This window comes from Molothrus aeneus, chromosome 8 (assembly GCF_037042795.1).
Source record: "Molothrus aeneus isolate 106 chromosome 8, BPBGC_Maene_1.0, whole genome shotgun sequence".
Classification (NCBI taxonomy): Eukaryota; Metazoa; Chordata; class Aves; order Passeriformes; family Icteridae; genus Molothrus; species Molothrus aeneus.
The window spans coordinates 13,026,974-13,049,385 of record NC_089653.1 but is presented as its reverse complement, the minus strand read 5'-3'; the positions used below and the strand labels follow the sequence as shown (position 1 = coordinate 13,049,385).

The 22,412-nt window shown below is 42.1% G+C and overlaps 2 protein-coding genes across 2 annotated transcripts in view; one reads left to right on the top strand and one right to left on the bottom strand.

The window, feature by feature from the left end:
- Positions 1–13,002, bottom strand: part of ANXA11 (annexin A11) — a 58,009-nt gene extending 45,007 nt beyond the window's left edge. The window contains exon 1 of the mRNA XM_066555091.1: positions 12,955–13,002. The gene's annotated coding sequence lies outside the window, so the exon portion shown is untranslated. The remainder of the gene's footprint in view (positions 1–12,954) is intronic.
- ZCCHC24 (zinc finger CCHC-type containing 24) overlaps positions 11,225–22,412 on the top strand; it is a 107,344-nt gene continuing 96,156 nt past the window's right edge. Inside the window, exon 1 of the mRNA XM_066555092.1 lies at positions 11,225–11,637. Coding sequence (XP_066411189.1) covers positions 11,398–11,637 — 240 coding nt within the window. The 5' untranslated portion in view covers positions 11,225–11,397. The remainder of the gene's footprint in view (positions 11,638–22,412) is intronic.

Here is a 22,412-nt window from a genome sequence, read left to right as displayed (position 1 = left end):
GGAAGCAGACTGGCTGACTAGGATTTTTTTTAACTGAAAATTTTTCTCATTTCAGTGGTAAAGGCAGGATGAGACTTTGCATCCCAAGTGTAGACCATTTTTTCAAGGAAGGGGATCTATTTCAAGAATACCCACTGTTAAAGCACACTCATCAAGTCCCTGCTATGTGGGTTAGTGATCGGAGTTAGAAATTAGAGGTCAGAGCTTTGGCTCGCTCTTCCTGCTAGGGGTTCACATTTATCCACATTCAAATCAAGTCCTTGGTCGAAGTTTATACACCTACAGAGTTTGATTTAATAACACCTAGCAAATGGATACACCAACCCTTATTTACTATAGATAAAGGATTTAGCAATTCAAGAGTACCATTGAGTTGAAGGTCACTGAAGAAAAATATTTTAGAGCGTGAAAATAATTATACAAGGCCCATTTTCTTTTTCCCTTGATGGCTGAAACTTGTCTCACACCACTGATAAAATCCTGACTTAATGGGTGTTTAGTGTCCTGTGACAAATAATACATACTTTTGATTCCATTCCAAGCAAATAAATAAACATCAGTACTGCATTGGGCCACTAAGCCTCAGAGAAAGGACAAATAGCCTCCATAATGAAAGAAACATGAAAATAGTACAAGTAAAGACAAACTATTCAAGGTATCACAGCAGGAAAACATTTTGTGATTCCAGAAATGCCAGTATGGCAAGCTTTCATGTAATATTCTGTGCTCTTCAAAAACACAGAGGGGGATCATCTTACCATTTTGAAACCCTTGCTAACAAAAATGCTTGGTTGAGAGCTGTCTTTCATGCCTCCACAGAAGAGAAAGCATAAAAAGCTGTATAACTGGGTGAGGAAATCAACAACAAAAAAACCCAAACAAAACCCTCAGAAACAAACAAACCCCGTCAAACAAAGAGCCAAAACAAAGAAACCCAGCAACAACAACAAAAACCCACACAAGGGGGAGAACTACCATAATACATCTTGAATGGGTGGGAAGGGGAAAGGCAGAAACTTGCATTTAGGCCCAGGAGCAGCACAGAAGTGACAGAAATACACTTCATCTTTCTTAAGGGCCAGGAGGAAAGCCAGAGGAGCAGTGGAGTTATGTTCTGGTCTCAGGTAGGCTCACCTAGAGAACAATATGCCAATGCTTTAATCCAGGACCATTACCTGCCATGACTATTGGGGCTGTTCTCACTTGTTTTTGTTCACATCTCAAAGCATCCATAGCATGTGCTAAATAAATCTGTGCTCTTACTGCTGGTCTAGATGGCAAGACTATCATTTGCCTTAGGGAGAAAGAACCACAAAAAATGTGTAGGATGGGGATACCAGATCCATTGATCCTTTTAAAAAGAACTAAATCACTAACACAGATGTAATCCTATTTGCCATCCACCCCTTGGGCTGGACTGGTACTTCTCCAAACAGACATTCAAAACAATAAGCACCCAAACTATTACAGACCAAGAAAAGGAGCAGAGTGATAAAGAATAACTCAGTAAGGAGAAGTGAATGATTAGAGAAGCAGATTGAAAAGAATAAGGCTTTTCTCCCAAACTTTGAAAATCACCAGAAGCTAAAAATTTAAGACACCTAGGCAGGATATATTACTCTTTCAATTTCTCCTGAGTTCTAACTGAGTGATTTTCAAGCTTTCAATGGAATATGCAAGTACCACAGAGCAATAGTACTCCAATTAAAAATGCATTATAGAACCCAAGGAGACTAAGCTCTATCTCTGGTAACTCAGTGGAATTTATTGGTCCTTACAGACTGACTGCTATTATGAGGAAAAGCAATTATTCATGTTAAAGTGTGAGTGTTAATTTAAAAATGTCCCAATGTAACCAAAGTCTCCTGCCACCATACAGCCATCAAGCCATCCAGAAAGCAGATCTTGATGGGGTATAGCATGAAGCATTTATTTATTGGTCTTCTAGAGCCATTCTTTAATAAAGAGTTGCAATCACATAGCTATGATGGTGGAAGAAAAAAGAGAATATTTGAAGTGTACAAGCAGTACAAGATAAAGGTATTTTAAAACAGAGAACAGAACCAAATCTGAACCCTGTTCAAACTGTCCAACTACAGCTGAAAATTAATTATGATTTTGGAAGTACTTCTGCAAATTGCTACTCCAGCTGACACCCCAGCCACAGTTAACCACAAATCAAAGCCAAACCACAACATTTTACTGGGGATATTAGTTGTCACTGTCAGTTCTACTCAAAAGACTTTTTAAAGAGAATCATAATTTTGGCAATAATTGCAGCACAGTCATATTTTCAGTTCATCAAGAAGAAAGTTCTAAAATAAATAAAGGATTTTATTTCTAATATATTGTTGAATTCTCTACTAAATTTAGGTGAGCTTAAGACAAGTGAAACATTTTGGCAACACTCAGTTTGCCAAGGGATGCCTGATATTTTTCTGCTAACACAAGAAAAACCACAATACAGATAAGTAGTTGTGGGGTTTTTTTCCTAGCTGCATGAATCCTCTTATCTCACCTCAAAACATCTGGCAAAATAGGGAAACAGATGCAGGATACCAACATCTTCATGCAAGTCATTCATGACCTAGAAAGAAACAGCTGAAAAGCATGATCCTTGCTTGTGCTGTGCCTCCTTGGGGATGTTACTGTTTGTCATCCCACTTTGCTGTATTTTAATATAGATACAGTCAAAACACACGTGTTTACACCAGAGGCAAAATGACAGGCACATATAACATTACACCAGTGGTAAAGCAGAACATGAACTTTTTTCTGCAGAGCCTTCAGTTGTGCTCTGGACCCCTCTGGTTGTCATTAATGAGGGGCAATATCCTTCACCCCAACTTTCAGACCATATAAACCAATTTGCATCTGTTCCTTTGGAAGTAATCTGTACATGACAGTGTTCTGATTCTTAAAATGGGAGATAATAACCCATTTCTAACATTTGAAGGGTTTTTAAAATGAATTCTCCTTTCCTCTGAACCTAAGACAGCAAAGATGAACGCAGACTAGCAGCTGAACTCCTACTCACTGCCATGTCCTTGATTCAAAGTACATTAGCAACTAAGCAAAAACAAGCTAGACTGTCAGAAAAAGGGTTCAACAATTTCATATGTTCATTAATTTAATCTGCATCACTAGAAGTGGTAGCAAGCAAATTGCATATTCCACATATGTAAAAGAAATACATAATTACTATCTAAAATTTCAACCTTTCTTTTTTGTTTTTTGGAAAATCTAGCTGGTTTGGGGACCCACAGACTCAACATGTATGATTTTAATTTAGGTTTTTCTGTGAAAATATTATCAATCAACATAGTGAAATTTCTACTAAAAAAAACTAACTCAGAAACAATGTAACAAAACCAGCTCAGTTTGCTCGAGTAGTGTCCCATTTTGCTAGAGAACTGGATACATTCTTGTTGAATATAATTTTATTGTAGCATTTTTTAATTAAAAACGTTCAGAGATGGGATTTTTTTTTGTGAATACAATACATAACTGTGCCATGAGCAAAGCTGAAATTTGGCAATGGCAGGAACACACAGTACCTTTGACAGCACTGGTGTTTGTGCTACTGAACTGAAGCACCTTTCCTGAAAGATGTTTCACCTGAAGGCATGAAAGGCAACCAGCATAGGAGTAAACCATCAAGAAAAGATTTAAGCTATGATTTTCTATACTAACCCTTTATACTTCCCAGGGTTAAAAAGTGCAAGACCTTTTGCTCTGGTTTGTAAGGGGAGAACTAAGATTTCATTGGGACATCCACCCATTTCTTCATGTCCTTATTTACCTCACAATTCACTTCTGACACTTTTAAGGAATGTCTCTGACAGTGCTGATTGGGATGAATGTTTTGGACTTAGTGACAGGGATGCTGTGGCAGAAACAGTGAGGCGGACACACACATCAGCTGGACAATGTGTTTCTGTAGCTACACAGTCACTCTGTAGCTGGCCCTGACCTACAGCTTGGGCTGAGACAAGTGGAAGAAAACAAGGTGCAATCAATATTAAAGGTGGGAAAATAAACAGTATGCTTTTTTCACTTGTTCATCAATAAACATACTATCTGTTCATTGGCTGTCTACATTTCTGAGCAAATATGACATTCCATAAGGTAGAAATATTGGAAAGTTAATTTTGGAGCAATTACACCCTTGCAGACTTCCTCAGCTTTCATTTTTATTTTTCATTCAACAAGTTATTAGTGTTAATGATACCCTTGGCTAATCCCATCCTCACAGGACCAGGTGGTACATGTTAACACTTCAAATTAACAGCTGTGTTTCACATAGAGACACTGGTAGGCCTGTTCAGCCCTTTATAGGAGAAGAAGTTCCTTGTCTCACTGCATTGGACAGGGTCAGGTCAGTACTCATGGCTGGCACCAGTCTTAGCTTAAGAGGTTCATTGTAGGGTCTGCAGAAGTGTTTAGGTCAACACAGAGAGTAAAAATAAAGTTTCAGGTTAGCAGGCAAGAAAAATTACCATAAGAATTCAAAATATTCCAGTTTTACACCAAGAAGAGTGGTATACTTTTCCCTAAGGCACGTGTGCCTATACTCTTGTGGTTCATTTAGCTACTGTAATCTTCACTATAACTTAATTTTTCTTATTCAGGATTGCATTGAAGAAACAAAGAAAATGTCTTGCTAGAAATTCCTGTTTTGCCTTCAGTTGAATTAAACTGGACTAACATGAATAGGGACTTGATCGAGGCAAGCAGTTTTATACCAAGAATTGTGTTTACACAGGCTTTAAAAGATCACTTTTTTCCTTGTGAATATTTCCTTTTTCTTGGTGAGTGACTGGAATGTAGTGCTTCTACTAAACAAGAGAGAGAATGATGTCTGTCAATTGTCGTAATTGAGGTGAAAAAAAACCCCGGATTAAAAAGGTAGAGGACAGTTTTTAATGTTTTGAAGTAGTTCTAGTGTTCCATTAACAGTGCTAATTTATGCAATATCACTGTGACTTTTATCTATGATTGACAGATTATATACATGGGAAGGGTTTTTTACTAGAATTTAGTCCATGTTTGTCTGCACCAATAGCACTGTTCTCATAAAACCATATACCAGGACTGATGTAGTAAATCTAATCCAAAACCTGTACAGCACATATGTGTTATAAAAGCTGATGATTTTAGGCCCTTGGTGGGATGGTAGCAGGGAACAGCCTCTTCCTGCACAGAGCTGTAAAAGCATCAGTGCTTACTGCCACTCCACTGCCTGCACCAGCCCACCCAAATGCAGATGGTCCTGGCAAACTCTGTAGGTGTGTGAGGTGTGCTGACTGAGGCAAGAACTGAGCCCTTGTGTGAGACAGAGGTCCAAGTTTCAGAAAAAAAAAAACCCTGTGTCTTCAGTCATCTGCAGTTCATTCCTTTTATTTGAAGAATTGCCTGAAACCTGCTTGGAGAGTTTTCAAGTCTGATATAAATATTGTGCTGACTCAAAGTACCTAGGAAACAAACTTCCCTGCAACAGGGTTAGTGCCAATTAAGATTGGCAACTAATTCTAGCCTGCTCTAGAATTAACATGGCAGCTCGGCATGGATAAATATTTACACTCATGAACAAATAAATCATTCTGTTATCCAGACTAAGAGAAAGTGGGGATAAAACAGAAAAAACAAACCCAATGACAATCCTGGGTATGTAAAGAAAGCATTAAGAAGAAATTAGTGAGAGTGCAGCACTGACACAGGGAGTAGCAGTATGCTCTGTGATGGCTGGGGTGCCAGCAGATTGCCATAGCATGAATAAAATACTGCTTCCAGCCCCATCTGACTTCTCAAAAAGCAGTCAAACCCTCCATTAATCAAAAGATAATTACAGATACAATCCCAGCTTCCAATCCCAGCACAGCCACTCTGTTTGCAGGTCTCAACAGTTCCCTCTTGTTATTTTCATCTCCTATTTACCACTATGGCCTGTACCATCAACTAATCACCATTTCATGTACCTTTATCTCTGGCATTATTTTTTGTCTCCTGCAGTTGCTCTAACTCAAAGCTTTGGTCTACCTCAGCAAGCAGGGTGTAAGAAAAAGATTTGGTGGAGCTCCTAGGGAAAAGCAGAGAAGTGGCAAACAATTAGGCACTATCTCTGTCTCCTGGAGCTTGCAATGCCATGGAATTGGTGAGAGAAGTAGATGGGCAGAAATACTGTATGCAGTAGAGGGACACATAGAAAAATGCAAATGAAACCCTCCATGCATTTTCAAAAGGATCGAGTAAAGAATCCTCCTTTCCCTCCTTGGGCAGCTGCTGGAGGATTTTTATTGCATTCTTTAACACCAAGGTCTTTAAGGGGCTCCATAAATAGCACCTAACGTATTCTTCAGCTGGGAACCAGTTACAAAGCACTGAGGCCATTTAACCCTCAGTAAGGGGTCTCCTAGAGCCTAAGGCAGATTACAGGGATCCCCAGGTGACACAAAATCCCTGGGCCCCCACTTGCCTGCCATTCCTCTGGCTGCAGAAGCACCATCAGCAGCTGTTCCAATGCAGACACTTCCAGGTAAGGCAGATGGGCTCCCCTGCACCCACTTCTCCCTAACTGCTACTGCTCTTTTTATCTCTGCTCTTTTCCTTGCACTCCCTCTCTTGGATTCCTGGGTCAAACATGTGAAAGGGGTTAGTATGGGCTAAGGAGAAGGAACAAGATACCTCAGCTACTGTTTTGGACATGGATGCTGAACTTTTAGATCAGTACTAGAAACAAGGAGATACTGCCTTACAAAACTGAAATAATGGAACAATTCAGATGAATGTGCTGCAGCTGAAGAAGGTACAGGAAGCTTTGTAAAACAATACAGAAAGATCAACCGCTATTTCTCACACAGCTACTCAGATCCAGGGCTTATTTCATGCAATTACTCAGCAATGCACTGACATCTTAACAGAGAGCAAGCAAGGAGGCCCCAGGACTTGAAACCACAAACTGGCCAGGTGCAGGATCCGTGTGCTCCAAGAGGATCTGTTACACCAATTACCTACTTGGTGGCTTGAGACAGTCTTGCAGGAATTGTGCTTCACACACTATCCACAGCAAATCATTACTGCATATGGTATATATTTACTAACATTCTACATATGGATGAACTATACCCTTATACCCATGTAATTCCAGGATTTTCTATGTCAAAACTATAGGAGGAAGAAAACAGGAATTTTTACTTTTGTACTTAAGCACTGGGTTGCAGCTGATCCTTTAGATAGGAGCAAAAATCCATGGTGCTCCATACCCAAGCACAAGCATTTCCCAGACTCACTTGGACTAACTTTGGTTTCTGCTACGTTTCATTGCTGGCAGTGGAACTGTGGTACCTACCCAGAAAACACTAGTGGTTTTAACATCCATAACTCACAAATGCCACATGCAGATGTGCTTTCACAGTTTACAACTCTGCTGAATTGCCTTCTCATAATTCAAGGAGTGCTCACACAGTTTCCACCACATAGCAAAATTATTTCATAATAAGATAATCTCTGCTGCAGCAGATGAAAAACATTTGTTTGGAATATTTCAGCTACACTGCAGATGAACAGCCTATTGCATTATGTATATCCTGATTACAGAAACCAGAGAATACAGTGGGCTCAAGTTACCCATGTTCTCTAGTCTTACTGGCAGTTTTGGATATTTGTTCTATTTTCCTACTGGAGCCCCATCTAATCTGGGAGATGACTAAGAAGACAGCAATTCAGACCAAGACAAATTTAAAAGCACAGGAAAAAAATCCAGGATATTTGTAGTAGGGCACATTCATTTTTAAAATATGGAGGAGCATAAACATTTTCTTTAAAAAAAATTTAAATCACATATATAGTTTAAAGGCTGACATCATCTAAAGGTATGAACATTGCAAGCAAGAACATAAATACATTAGATTATTAAACTAGTCCTGGCCAGAAGTGAAAAATTATGTTCCTCACTCTTGCAAAGATGTTGTGGGAAGGATGCAGCTACAAGATGTCCATATCACTACAGGGATAGGCTGAGCGAGCAGTTATAAGAAGATTTTGGATAAATACATGATCACTTAAACAATAGGACTGAAACAGCTGAATCCTGTTCCTGTGTTTGCCTTTGACTTGTTTCAAGGCTTCTATTTTCCAAGTCAATTAAGCTATTCCATTTAGTCAAATTTTGATGTTCAAGTTCCAGTTGTTTTTTACTTCATTAGCAGTACTCAAATAAAACCAAGAGGACTTACAGATGTTTTGGCAACATAAGGCTGATGAAAAATCCATGTAGTTAATATCACTTATACTCCATCCCAAAATAATCAATAGCAAGATATTGTGCATGCCTGGAAGATATTTCAAAGCCATCTCACTACCTTATTGGGCACTTTTGTCTCAAGTATTTCTGAGAAGAATAGATGCAATTGACCTTAGCACCTTTTTTTCAGTACTGTCATGTCTCTGCTCAACAGACCATTTGTATCCATCTTCTCCTCACTCATCTATGACTCCCAGAGGTGAAGAGTGGACTTGCAATGAAAAAACTGCTATCTTGAACCTAAGTGGACTGAAACAAGTGTGGCAGCAGAATTTTGCTAAGTTAAGAGCAGTATTAAATACAGAAATGAGAAGGAACTGCCTGAAACTGTTCCAGAAGGAATTGCACAGGAGACCAGGATGACAACTGAACCTCAAAGAGTGGGTGTTTTTCAGCTCGGCTCCTCATAATGCATGCATTTGCAGCCTCTCCTTTTCCTGATATGCCAAACAAAGCATCTATTCAATTTACTCATTCCTCTGCATGGTTACTAGAAGCCACCAGGGCTATTGCCAAGGGGCAATGACAGCCAAAAGCTCTTGGTGTTCAAATGCAGCTGGTGGAGCACACGGTGCCCCTCACATCACAAGGCATTGCTGCATTCATGAATGCAGCTGCTGCAATAAATGCACCATAACTCCACCTTCCCCTGCACCACAGCAATCTCTGTGTTGTCTAACTAAAGCAATCCAACCACCTACAATAAGAGCTGTATTCATTTAGGGAGAAAAAGTATCAAAATATACCAAAAACTCTTCATCCAAAACATTGCATCACCTTGACCGCTCTATTTTGACCTCTATTGCTACAAGAACCCAATTGTGTTATCTTTTCTGACTGTTCAGAATTCCTACTTCCTTCACAGCATCTTACTAAACAGAGTGCATAGTGGAGCTGCCAAATACAAATACATGTATTTAACTTAGCAAGTAAAAGAGGGAAGTAAAAAGAATAGAAATTGTCTTTAAGGAAGGAATTAGCATGCCTACAAAAAAAAAAATCCAAACAAGTCCACAACAACAAAACAAACAGCTTCAGCCTAGTTCCCCCTTCTGGACTTTCTACCATATCCTGATTTTTTAAATACCATCTGCCAGAAAGGCAAGTTCCTCAGACGTGATATCGGTTTCTTGGGGTTTTTCTTCATTTACCAGCAAATCATGGAAAATCTTCCTCCACAATTTAAGTCACTAAGCCTCATCCACCTTGTTCTTTAAAACACTATGGAACTGTTTGAGTATGGGATGCAATTTGACTGAATTCTTCTGATATGATCTCTGTGTGGACACAGTATAAAGACCCTTTACACTGGTAGAAGTTTGTTCCTTCTCATACTGATGTACACATATTTAAATGTGCCTCAAAGGGCTTCTAAACCAAGAGAGTATACAAAAGAGTGAACTGCATTTGTGCTGCAAGGACTTTGACACTAAAATAATTTTTTTAAAAGCCCAAAGAAAAGAAAGGGAAAAAAAAGTAGCCTCACTAAAGGAATTCAGTTTGATTCAGCTGTTCTGAGCTTGACCTTGCAGTTGTGGAAAGTTAGAATCTCCACCTGCATTTAAATTCCTGCAAGCAGAGAGTTCTGCTGCCCTAACTAGCAGCTCTCAAAAGTTGAATGCATCCATCTTTGGTGTTTGCAGCTGACAATTGAACAGCATTTTCTATAGTGTGTACACTGACCCTCATTTTCTGTTGCTTGTAACCAGGGCTTTTCAGAAGAGTGACTTTTCTCCTATCTTGGCAGAGACATATGGCTTATTACAGCAAACCAAGATACCAACTTTGATGTTTCAAAGCTCAGATTTTTTTTCTCTTATCTAAGTAAAGAAGGCCTTTTTTCCCCAAAACCATATTGGGAAGATACATTAATTTCTACCCTTTTGTCACTCAGCAAAGAGCACAAGGAGCTATGATCAAGTTTTTAAGTTACCTCCTGGGAGCTCCTTTGAAAACTCCTAGTTTGATTACTAGAGTGTTTGTACCAAAGCAAGAAATAGCTGCCCTGTTCCACTCATCGGAGGGAGGGCAGCAGGGAAGAGTTTATGAACTGTAATTACCAGCTTACCCACTCAGGCTCCTTCCTAAAGCAGGAATCCCATTCATCATCCTCTTTTGTGCTACCGACTCCTTAAAAGGCCTACTGAGCTTTAACTCCCGGGTATCCCACCACAGCCAGGCTCCCCCAGAGCCCACGCCAGGGCTACCTAGATGGATTTCAAAGGGAACATCGCGCCGCTCGCCTGCCTTATTTGGAAAACCCCAACTCTGCACGGCTTGGCACAACCTCAGCAGCCGCGCAGGGCTTCGCAAACCTGGAGCTCTGACAGAGATTTAACGAGAAGGAACCTCACATTGCAATGAACTCCCAGCACCAGCAAGAAACAGAAATGAGAATAAAAAGAGAGGGCGGGCTGACAAGAGCCGAGCGAAAGTTGTCGAGTTAAAAACAAGCCCAAAAGGGCCTAGCGAGGAGCTCTCGGGAGGGCTTTGCGCCTGTTCGGCGTAAAAATATTAAGGAAGGAGGAAAAGGAAGGCCGGGGAGCGAGCGAGGGAGCCGGTCCGACCCCGGCGGGCGAGGGGCCGGTGGTGCGGGGACAGCTGCGGCCGGCGGCGCGGACACCGCGGCCGCACACGCTCCTCCGGCCGCGCTCGGGCGGGCAGGGCGGGGGCGGAGCGGCGCCGGGACGCCCCTGCACCCCCGCGGCGGCCGGGAGGCCTATGGGGGCGCGGCGCCGCCGCCGGAGCGCCGGCAGCCCCTCCCCGCCGCTGCCTGCGGGAGTGGGAATAAAGACAGATAGCGGGGCAGGCACCGGCCGGGCGGGCGGGACGGAGCGCGCACAAAGTTTCCTGCGGAGCCCGCGGGCGGCGGCAGCGATGCCCGTGCTGCGCGGAGCGCTGGGGCTGCGCGGGCGCCGCCGGCCTTAGGGGAGCGAGAGCGGCGCGGGGCGCGGCAGCGAGCCCCCGGCCCGTCCTCTCCTCCGGACGGCCAGGAGGAAGCGCCCCGGGCAGGGACGGGAGAGCGGCACTGCCGGAGCGCGGGGAGGGGGACCGGCACCGCGGGGCCAGCCGCGCCGGCGGAGCCGGGGGGAAAGATGAGCTTGTTGTCAACCATCGACACCAGCGCCGCGCCCGTGTACCAGCCCGCCCAGCTCCTCAACTGGGTCTATCTCTCGCTGCAAGACACGCACCAGGCCAGCGCCTTCGATGCCTTCAGACCCGAGCCCTCCTCGTCCCAGCACCCCGACCTCGGCTACACCAAGAGCACCCCGGAGCTGGGCTCCTCACTCAGCTCCAGCTATCTCAACAGCTTCTTCCAGCTCCAGCGGAGCGAGGTGAGTCCGCCGCGCCGCCCGGCGCGGAGCCCCCGGCCCCCCCGGGCCACAACCGCCATGATGCCTCGGCAGCCTCCTGCCCCTTCCCCGGCCCGGCACCGACCCGCTCCAAGCGGGGCAGCCCCGCTCCCCGCCGCGCACGCCGGGGCGGCTCGGCCACCCGCGCAGGCTCCTTGTCCCGGCCGGCCCCTTCCCGCCCGGCGCTCCCTCGCTGCCCGTCCCGCTAACGGGCCGGGGCGAGGCGCCGCCGCGGCATTGGCGCGGCCGCCGCCTCCTCCCGCCGCCCGCCAGCGGCGCGGGGCGCCCGTGTTGACAGTCTGGTCAATGGTTACACGGATTTCCCGTGCGCAGCCGGAGGGACGGGGGGCAGGACGCGCAAAAAGTGCTACATCCGTCATAACGTGCAAAAGTGCCACCACCACCGCCGCCACCCCCCCCTTTTAGTTTTTTTTTTCCTAAAGCGTTACTTAAAAAACTTGATACGAGACTACATATGGCTTATGAGAGATCAAAGGCAGGCACTATATGAAAGGAAGAAATATAAACAGGAACGTGATACAAACAGCAAAAAAGTTTTGTGCACGTTTTGTAACGCAAAACAGGACTAAATGTAACCAAAGGGAAGGAAGCTAAAAAACTGGGATATGCAAAGACAATTCACTGTGGAACTCCCTGTCGCAGGAAGTTGTTGAGGTCAAGCACTTCTGCATTGGAGGGGTTTCACATGTGTGGAGTACTGCAAGGTGGCACCTCACACCCCGCAGCTCCCAGCCTCTCCAGAAAAGACCCAGCTACACTTTGGCACCCCACTGTGGGACTCTTGCCGGAGGCATTCAACAGCGGCTTTGTTTGATATGGTCAGATGGACTATACATCCCAACCTGCTCTGGCACTTCCCACAGAATGACATTTCAAAGTCCTTCCAGCACCTTTTATGTTAAACATCGACTTTAAATGTATTCTCAGTCAAAGTACACCCTTCTGTTCTGTCAGCAAAGTTATGGAGTTATTAATTAAAACGAAATCAAATTCCCCAAGTGCTCTCATAATAGAGCTGCTAACAGTTGAGAACCAGAGTTATATAGATGCGTTTTCCTTTAATTAGACGTTTTTTCTTCTTTAAGAATTTAACAAAGCACATCCAATCTCAAAATAGATACTATTTTTGAGACTATGTGGCTCAAAACCCATTCAACCTGATTAAGTCTTATTAAGCATGACATGACATGGGCAGTTCAACAACATATAGACCTAACAAGCACATTGATTTTACAAAAAGATTAGCAGGCAGTGCAATTTAAACTATTAGCTACCTACCTGTTGATGACAAATTGTAGATTTTACCCCTTCCTGCTTGGCTTTCAAGCTTGATGGTACCCAGGTAGCAGCAAGCCTCCAGGAGTTCAGCCAGCATGGATTCCAGATTGGGACTTCAGGCCCGTGTTTGTTGAAATTGGGATACATTCTGCTCACAGCAGGTCCTTTATTTTTGGGGAGAAAAAGGAAGAAACAAGTCTGCATTCAGGAAGTCTTTGAAACAGTCTCTGAGAAACAGTTTTCTCTTCCTGACAGTTCCCCAAGTTCATTTTCAGCTTCTACTATACTCTGTGCAAGTACAGGGCTAATCCTTTTGTCACACTCCCTTTCCACTTGGCTCATAGTTCTTTCCATTTTCTCCCCTAACCTTTCTTCTGGAAAATAATTTGCCTGCTATGCCAGGCCTTCCTCAGGCCCTTGTCTCTGCCCCAGCTCAAAGCAGTCAGTCCCTGTGCAGCTTCCCCACAGCTGTGCTGTTTTCAGATCCCAGAAGTCACCTTCTGTGTGGATTCCTATCATCCACAAGCTTTATTCTGCTCTTTTTAACATCGTTACAGTTTCCTGAGGCACATGAACAGCAGCAGCAACTGAGAATTCCATCTCTGCAGAAAGCCAAGAGCATTCACCATTCAGAAAATAAGAAGCCATTTCTTTCTATGCAGCTGTTTTATTATTTTTAAAAGATGAAGCATGTTAGTTTGTTGCCATTCATTTTCCAGCCTGTGACGATAGCTTTGACTATGTGGCTGATGGAGACACTTCTATGTTTCCAGTATTCACCTCAACTGTGTCTTAATACATGGTAACCTGAAAAGAGGGCAAGGAGCACAGCTATCTCCTATGGCATGGGAATGCATCTGCCCTGCTGGAAGTAGGGAACCCTCTAATTTCCCAGGCTAGCACTGCCTGCTTATACAGCAGCTTTCATTCAAGGCTTTAGAAGGTGCTAGAGATACTGTTGCTCAAAAGAAGTTCTGCCAATATGTTAGATGCTCTGTTCTTTCCAGAAACGGGAAACTTGGACTGCTTTTTGGCAGGAGTCACCCAAGAGTTTCCGACAATGTCATGCTCCTAATTCTTGAGATTCTAACATCTGTTTATTTGCAGATGCCATTGGGTATGCACTACACATTTCAACCACATAAAATTATTTTGGAGAGCATTAGTACTGTATGCTGTTTCTGCAGCAAGTGGGCTTATGCTATCTTTGGAACAACACATAGCTTTCCACAGTCAAACTGTTGACTGTTTTCTACAAAGTGCTTGCTTTGGTTGGCATTTTTTTCCCCCTCACGGTTTTGTCCTGGGTTGGCTTAGCCTGGAGCCGAGCTGTGACAATGATTGACACATAGCTGTACACAATATTTGGAAAGTGACCTAATGAGGGTCCAAAATAGCAACAGATTGAAAAATGATAGGATCATAGGCTGTAAAATAGTTGTGTGTCCTGTATGTTGCCTTGCAATTGAAACTTTCTGGAGAAGAACACTTGGAATAAGAGACAGCACTTGTGAAAAGTTGCTATTATACAGGGTTTGCAAGTCTGCATGGCACTGCCTGTGTATGTGACTTGCATACTGACCAAAGGAACAGGACAGAAAAAAAATAAAAGTGCCAGCACCCACAGAGTAGTCTTGTACTTCAAGATTTTTGTCCTCCAGACTTTTTCCACTACAATGGATGCCTTCTAAATAAACATGATGAACACAGCTGTTTGGTGCATAAAAGCCCATTGTACCAAGAAAAAAAAACAATAATAAAGGTTTAAACAGTAAAGCAACAATGAGTGTTTTGTTCTGTATGCAAGACTCGTTTTGCAAAACAGACCTGCTTTAAACCAAACTTTATGGCAGCATTTGTTGTCTTAGATATGAAATAAAAGCATGTTAGACCATTAAGATGCAATAAATTGGCCATTGAACAGAGCTCCACCCTCATTATAACACCATCCATCAGAGCCAACTATTTGAGGTTTTGGTGTGAGGCTGGTTAGAGGGAATTTAATGCCTTTGAGACACAGCCAGGTATCTGTGGCTTTGTCATTGAGGGTTATAGTTGAACAACCTAGAGTAAGGGGGCAAGAGACCCATAAGGTATTTTTCTACACTAACAGGAGGCATCCTACCGGGTCAATGCTGTCTTTGGTCAAGCAGAGACAGCAAGCAGTAACTAGAAATTATCATAATATAATAGTTAAATTTTTTTCTCTGCTCTGTGTCTTTCAAGAGCAAAATTCCTTCTAGAAGCCTCTATGGCAGCCACTTTCTGGATCTAAATCAGATTTTATTTAAGCACAAATAACTGCACATACTAGATGAGAAAATAATCACCATTTTCATGTTTATGAATTGGAGACTTCCAGATCCAGTCCTTATAGGCAAGAGGGGAACTAACTGGGAATGAGAGCACACCAGCTAGTTCAGTTTGCTTCAATAATGTATGGATCACTTGTTTGGAAAGAAAAATGCGTGGAGTTAAAAAAAGTTCACAGAATGCTGTGGAAAATAACATTCAAAATCCCTGTGAAACTAGCAAGTCTAAAGCACTGGGATAGATTAGGTAACTTCCCAAAGAAGATAGTGACATTCACAAGCTAACAACAAAAACTGATGAAACACTGGAAGAACAAAAACATAGGGAAGGAAATTGGCAGTTCTACAGAAAACGTATTTTATCAAACTTGTTGTCCGTCTGTCTTTCATAGAATTAGGGGGCTACCTACTAGTCTGATACTTGATGAAGAAATATCTGTTATTTGGCCTAGATGAAGTAATCTGAAGGATAATGATAAGATTTTAAAAAATTTCAATTCTGTTAGCATCAGAAGAATACAATGATTGCCATACCACATGAGGCCATTGGTTCCCTGAATTAAGTGCAGTATCTTTGAGAACAGCCATGATGAAAAGATTTTAAAGGGAAAACCAAATGCATTTTAAGAGGCTGCTCACAACCAGTATGGTCTGAAGGCAGACTCAACAGAGAGGCAGGTTAGCAGAAATTGCCATATGTTCCAAAATGTGTCCAATTTGTTCAATTTTGTGTAACATTGTTAGTAATTGTAACACACAGCATGCTTTTGATCCACAAGGTACTTAATGTGCTAGGCATTGGAGTGAGGACTTCTTGCTTTCTCAGCTACAGACACAGAGTAGCAGTCTATGGTACCTGATATGTCCTTTAATAATAATGATTACTATTTATTTTCTAATTTTAATTTTTTCCTCAATATTCTTTGTGTAAGTACCAACACTGGAGTACTCTTAACCTTCCCCAAATTTCATTGAAATGGCACTAGCATAACAATTCCTGTGTTGCAGGAACTGGTGCTCTCTGCCTCAGGATGATTGTACACTACCAATATTTTGTGGCTACTTAAAGTGCCAGACAAGTAATTCCAAAATGCTTTTCAGGAAGTTAAATGTCAATTCTCACATCAGACCTCCTAAGAGATTCCAGGGAGCTGAATCTCTTGCATTAATCAGAGGACAGCGTGCATTTGGAGATCTTGGCAGGACCAGCCTCTGTCCTCCTGACACAGGCAGCTCCAGAGCCCTTTTGATGGTGCTGCCTCAGCACACAAAGTGCAGCTTTCACAGCCCCCTGTACACTGCTCTCAAAATCTTAGATCCTGTTGCAGGTATTCGAGCTAATAACTATTCTGTTCCTAATTCCAATTGGACATATGCTTTAAAATATAAAAATTCAGGGGTTTATGTCTATGAGCATTCTCTTTTGCACCCTGTTCTTATCTCTGCAGCCATGGCCTCCTGCTTTGCTACTTCTGTAGCCTTTGGAAAACACCCACGTTTGCCAGGGAAATAAAAACCCCACATGTGAATGTACTATAGGAAGTGGAGTCAGAAAATAAGATCTATATCTTGTATAAAAAGTGTGAAACTCAAATTATTATCCAAATTACTCTCTTCCATTTGTATCACCTTGGTGTGGCTTTAGGCTTCTCTGTTGTCCAGGATTAAGTGTTTTGTTTGTGTGTGTTTTTGTAAGTGGGCAGTCCTGCATGTAGCAGATACTCTCCTTACTCTTGACACTTAGGCTGAATTACCTAATAGCAATTTGGTTGCAGGAAGAAATGCACAAGAGCCAAATTTGATGCACCAAACAAAGTGTTCTAAATACAATTATGTTGCTTTTACTCTGGCTTCCTTACCTGACTAAGGACAGCAGAAAGTTGCCAGAAGTAAGAAGAAAATGTGTTGAATTTACTCCAACAGCCAGAGCCTCTTGTGTTGTGTCCTTAGCTACAAACTGCCCCTGCCCCCAGCAAATGCTGCTGTAGCTCTGCAGCACACCTGCCCTACCTCCAGCTTTAACTAATTCAAAGATGACTTACACCTGGGCTTTACTTTATTTACAATGAAAGTATTATCCACCATAGTAATCTGCAGCTACTTGCTTTCACATCACAATCAGAACCACGCTTGGAAAGCTGGCAAGAACTAAAATATTAATTGCTGAAAGTAAATCAAGTCTTCAAGAAGAAGAATATGCACTTTCTACTTTACTATTGATTTCTTTTTGATAGCTTGAAAAGAAAAATAAAATCAAGAAAATTAAATTATTATAGTTATATTTCTTTTTACAGTTATATTTTTATTCTGGATTAGCTGAAAATCATTGCCAATTCTTTTAAATCACTTGGGACTTTGCATCTCTGCAAATTCCTCATTGAGAGAAGCACTGGCATGCTTTTCTGCCTCACAAATACATTCACATCTTGGAAAAAACCTGTCAGGCAGTTTATAGAAAAGAAAAACACACTAACCTATGATTGGAGGCAAAAGGATGCAGAATTCTTGTTACAATTATATTTTATACACAGAGCTTTCATTTACAGTTATTTTATGCGTTTACAGTGTCTTCCATGCCAAAGCATCCAAACAAAGGGGTGATGTAACTGTGTGTTGGGTAATGATTTTTCATCCACTCCTCTTTTGCTCTGCAGACACAGACTCAGTTATTCAGAAGAGAAAGGGAAGATCTTTCTCCAGTGAACTGCACAAATGATCAGACAACTGAGTCTGACTTGAACCAATATATTAATTTATGAAGTGTATGGAATGAATTAGATAACCAAGAGGTGTAGCAAACTGCTTTTGTCCCAAAGCCAATGCCACTCTTCCCCCCCCATCCAGGCCTTTTTGGTTACATTTGGGGAATTTTCTGTACTTGTACAAGATAGAACTTGTAGAGATGGTCCTACTACTTGGTAATTGACAACTAGAAGAAAAGATTGCATTTTACTGACAGATGCTAGGTGAGGATTAACGCCAAGGAGAGTTTTCTAGATCAGAGTTTAAGTGCACCATAAAAGGACTTTGAAACACAATTTAAGTGAAATTTAAATCTAAGACCAGAGAATCTTCTCATATTTAAGAAGTATGAAAAATAATGACATAGTGCACTTGCCAAAAAGTGCAGGCACAGATATTACAAAGCCAAATCCTACAATTCTGATAATATGTATTTGCATAGGAACAAAAGCAGCTGTATCCTGTTACCCAAATTAGATGCATGCATAAAATCCTACCTAAAAAGTGATACTGGGTATAACCTTCCATTTTCTGAACAGATTAATGAAGTGTCACAATTAATACCCATACCTCTCCCCAGTTTGTCCTCCTCCGAAAAAAATGCCAACAGCCTGATGCCCATTTTGCTAACTCTGGAATTGCTCTTCCTCTTTTAGAAAGCCACAATGAAATTACTAAATTAAATGGACAGAATATAAGTCTTTTCCTCATGGTTTACTTAGGTTCTGTGTGGGTTCCAGAGTAATTATAATAGATCAAAGCAACTAATTAAATTTTACAAAGCTATTAAAATCTTACAGTAATGCTGACATAATTCAGATAGACAGTATTTCATAAGTGTAAAAGCCTGGATCACTTCGTTTTTCCTGCAGGTTGGTTCTTACTCTCAGAGCCATAGCAAACCATTTGTGATCTGCTAAAAGTAGAATCTAAAATTATAGACAGATTCACTTGAGGAAAGCAGAATAAATGCAGGGTTACAAGTCCTTTCTCCCTGTCCCTCATTGTCTAGCCAGGCCAGCACAGCTGTGGGGAGTTTTGGTGGCTTTTCAATTTTAACATATCACAAGCCTAGCCCCTTACTTTCTGTCATATGTTTTGGTATAAGCAACTAGTAACAAATTCAATACTTTGAATAGGAGGAGTTTTAAGGAGCCTCATGGAGACCCTTTTTCTTAGCTCTTTCAACTGCTGCTGATTGGAGAACTGCCGCCTGGTCCTCCAAACCTCTTTGTTAAGAAACACATTTTGTGTTTGACAAATTTAGTTTGAAGATTAGCAAATGCTCTCATGATCCAGGACTTGAGCTCATATGCAAAGCAGAGATAAATTCCTGCTGTATTAACTGGCCACCCACACCTACTCCCTGCATGTGGCAGGATTTGGTGTCTCTTTTCAATGAACACAAGTGCAATACCCTACATAGAAGGATTGTGGGTACCTGGAAATCTGTGTTTGCATCTCATCCAGCTAAATTCTAACCAAGCAAACACTTTAGGGCATCAGCTTGGTCTCACAGATTTCTCTTGCTTCTAGGAGTTCCAGGTATCTCAGGGATCTTTGCAGGAGAGTTGCAGCCTATATTTCGTCACACTAAGGGAGCCTGCTAGGCAACTATTTTGTAAATAGTCATTAGGGCTGTGGATACTTGTGGTTGAAAAGAGAGCAAAGGATCTATTGTAGAGTCATTGCACCCTGAAAATAGAGGACTAGCAAGAGTTTTTAAGAGGGTTTGGGCATCAGTGATCCTTGAAATACAGAGGTGTTCTTATATAACCATCTTTCTCTAACATACATTGCAACTGAAATTAGTAGAATAATAGATTCATTCCTCTAACAGTCACAGCATGGGAAGGGAAAAAAACCTCAAATCTACTTTGAAACCAGATTTTTCAGTTGTTATTTTATAATTTATCTGAAGCAGATTGTGATGTTTTAGGTTTGCTTGCTGAGATCACACTTCAAGCTGTGCTGTATCACAGTTGATTAAGAGGGTAACTTTAAACGTAGATAAAACTATCTAAAAGCTGGAGTCACAAAATGAAATTCCAGCCTGTCATTTAGTAATAGAAATAATTTATTTTCCTCACTATATTCAATTTAATAAAAGTTTTTGTCTTCCCATGAGTGCAGGAGCTGGGGCCCTGGCCCTGTGAGGGGCCCGCTCTGGGCAGATGATGTATTGTTCCTACCTCTGACAGCGACCTCAGCTTCGCCTCTTCTAAACCTTGGCAGCCGTCACTGAGGTTTCTGTGCCAAGAAGGCATTACTGGATGTAAATGATATAAACAAAACTGTCTCAGACTTAGAGTTCTGTTTAACCCAAAATGGACATTTCTTAGCAAAACCTTTCATCACGCAAGAGCTGCACAGGAGGTGAATGCTTTCCTAAGTGTGCCTTGAACAGGCACATATCTATTTCCGGGTGTTATTTTTCTTGCATTTGGAGTGTCAAAAGACCTACCAAATGAGAGGAAACTCGACTCTTGTTTTTCAGACTGCAGGTCAGATTGAGACAAGATTTCCTGCAGGAAGCAGAGATGTTAACAGAAAGTGCAGGGATCAAAACATGTCCATCCGTTTCTCCCCTCACTTCATGCTATACAGCCTTCATGACCTGCTCCTCACCAGAGACCCCTGTCTCAAGCACAAGGACTTGTTTTGGGGCAGGGGGACAGAGGAGCCTACCAGGGACCCTCCCCATGGCCTCTCCCCAAAGGTCAGGGAGGTTGGTGGCCAGGGGAGACCCGGCTCAGGCAGGCAGGGGACAGCCTGGGAATCCAGGGCTCCTGGGGGGATGTGTTAAAGCAATTTGCAACATGAATGGTCTCTGGTGTCCCTAAAATAGTGCTCATGTGTTAGAGCTTCTCTTCAACATAAGTGGGCAGTTTTTGGGCATTCAGCAAATGAAAAGGAACCCTGCAGAACTTGGTGCAAGATTTAGAAAGTTCCTTCAAGACTGCATGCCTCTGACCAGAGCAAATCTCTGTCCTCTCCCATATCTGCTTTTAAAGGCCTTTTGTGAGGACCCCGTACATTGTGGAAAATGAGTGTCCTCACTGATATCCACATCAAACCCTTCCCTGAGGCTGAAATAAGGAGGATCACACTACTAGCAGAAAGCCAAAAGGCCTGCCTGAGCTCCAGCAAGCCTGATGGTGACTGAGCAAGTCCTGAACTGTCAGCATGACTTTACCACTGTACAGCACAGAGGGAGCAGGATTTTTTTTAAGACCTGAGTAACTCATTGAAAGCTTTGGATCCAAGTGTTAAAGACCAGCAGATGTAAAGCAAGGCAAGGTGGTGGCATGTGTTGCTCTCCAGCCTTGCAGTGATTGAAGGGACACACCAGTCCTGCTCAGAGGAGGGTGTTGCACCCCCTTGCTGTTCTGCAGAGTCTCAGCAATTGCAGCCTGAGAAGCCACAGCCAGCTGAGCTGTCAGATTTGGAATAACTAGATTAGAGAGATCTATATGCTGGATTAAAGATTCATTGCTCCTCAATGACTCGCTTCACAACCGCTGGCAGGTCACACGGTGTTTGTAGCTGTCTCCTTAAGTTACTGTTTCTGCAGAAGGAAAGGCCTAGTGCCATCTATCTGAAAATATTTAGAAGTAGACATTAGTGTTAGCAGTTTAACATAAACATGTATTTGTCTAAAACCCCCTGCAGAAGAAAGATGAATTAAGGTATACTTGGCTAGTCTAACTAACCAGGAATGCATTAAGGTTTCTTGGCTAATCTACATTTATCTGTGGTTTTATATGAGAACTTGAGTAATTCAGATTTTACTAAAAGTCAGGCCAAAGACCAGATTTTTTTGACAGCTGACTTAAAAGTTGACTTCAGAAGAAAACAGAAATCTGAGTCGTTTTTTTCTTGCTCCAGGCAAACATTTTCTTTACTGAGTGATGAGCCTGGCTTTCAGTTTTCCAATGATAAAATGTTACTGAACAAACTCTTAAACTGTTTTTTTGTAAAAGTATCCAATTTATCAGACGAGCTAAAGCAGACACAAGCCATACAGGAGCAGTTTTTGAGGTTTTCCAGTTCAGCCTTGGTAATTAAACTTCTCTATTTCTTCTGGCTCAAATTAATACAACTAAATTTATTACAGTATTTTCATTTAATCCCTCTGTTTTCAGAAGGCTTTGAGGTTGGCCATAAACATTGATGATGATCTTAAAGGTCTTTTCCAGTCTAAACAATTCCATGATTCTATTCTGTGATTCTGCATTGGATGTTTTCTTTGGGGACAAAACCAGGGAGCTGTTTTAACCACCTTCTCTGAAGCACAGAGAAGTCAGATTTGAAATGCTCTTCTCCAAACATGGTTGTCTTCTGGTGCAACTGTTGTGCTTTCACACCTATTGCATGGCCCTGTGGGTAAAGCCCACATCACAA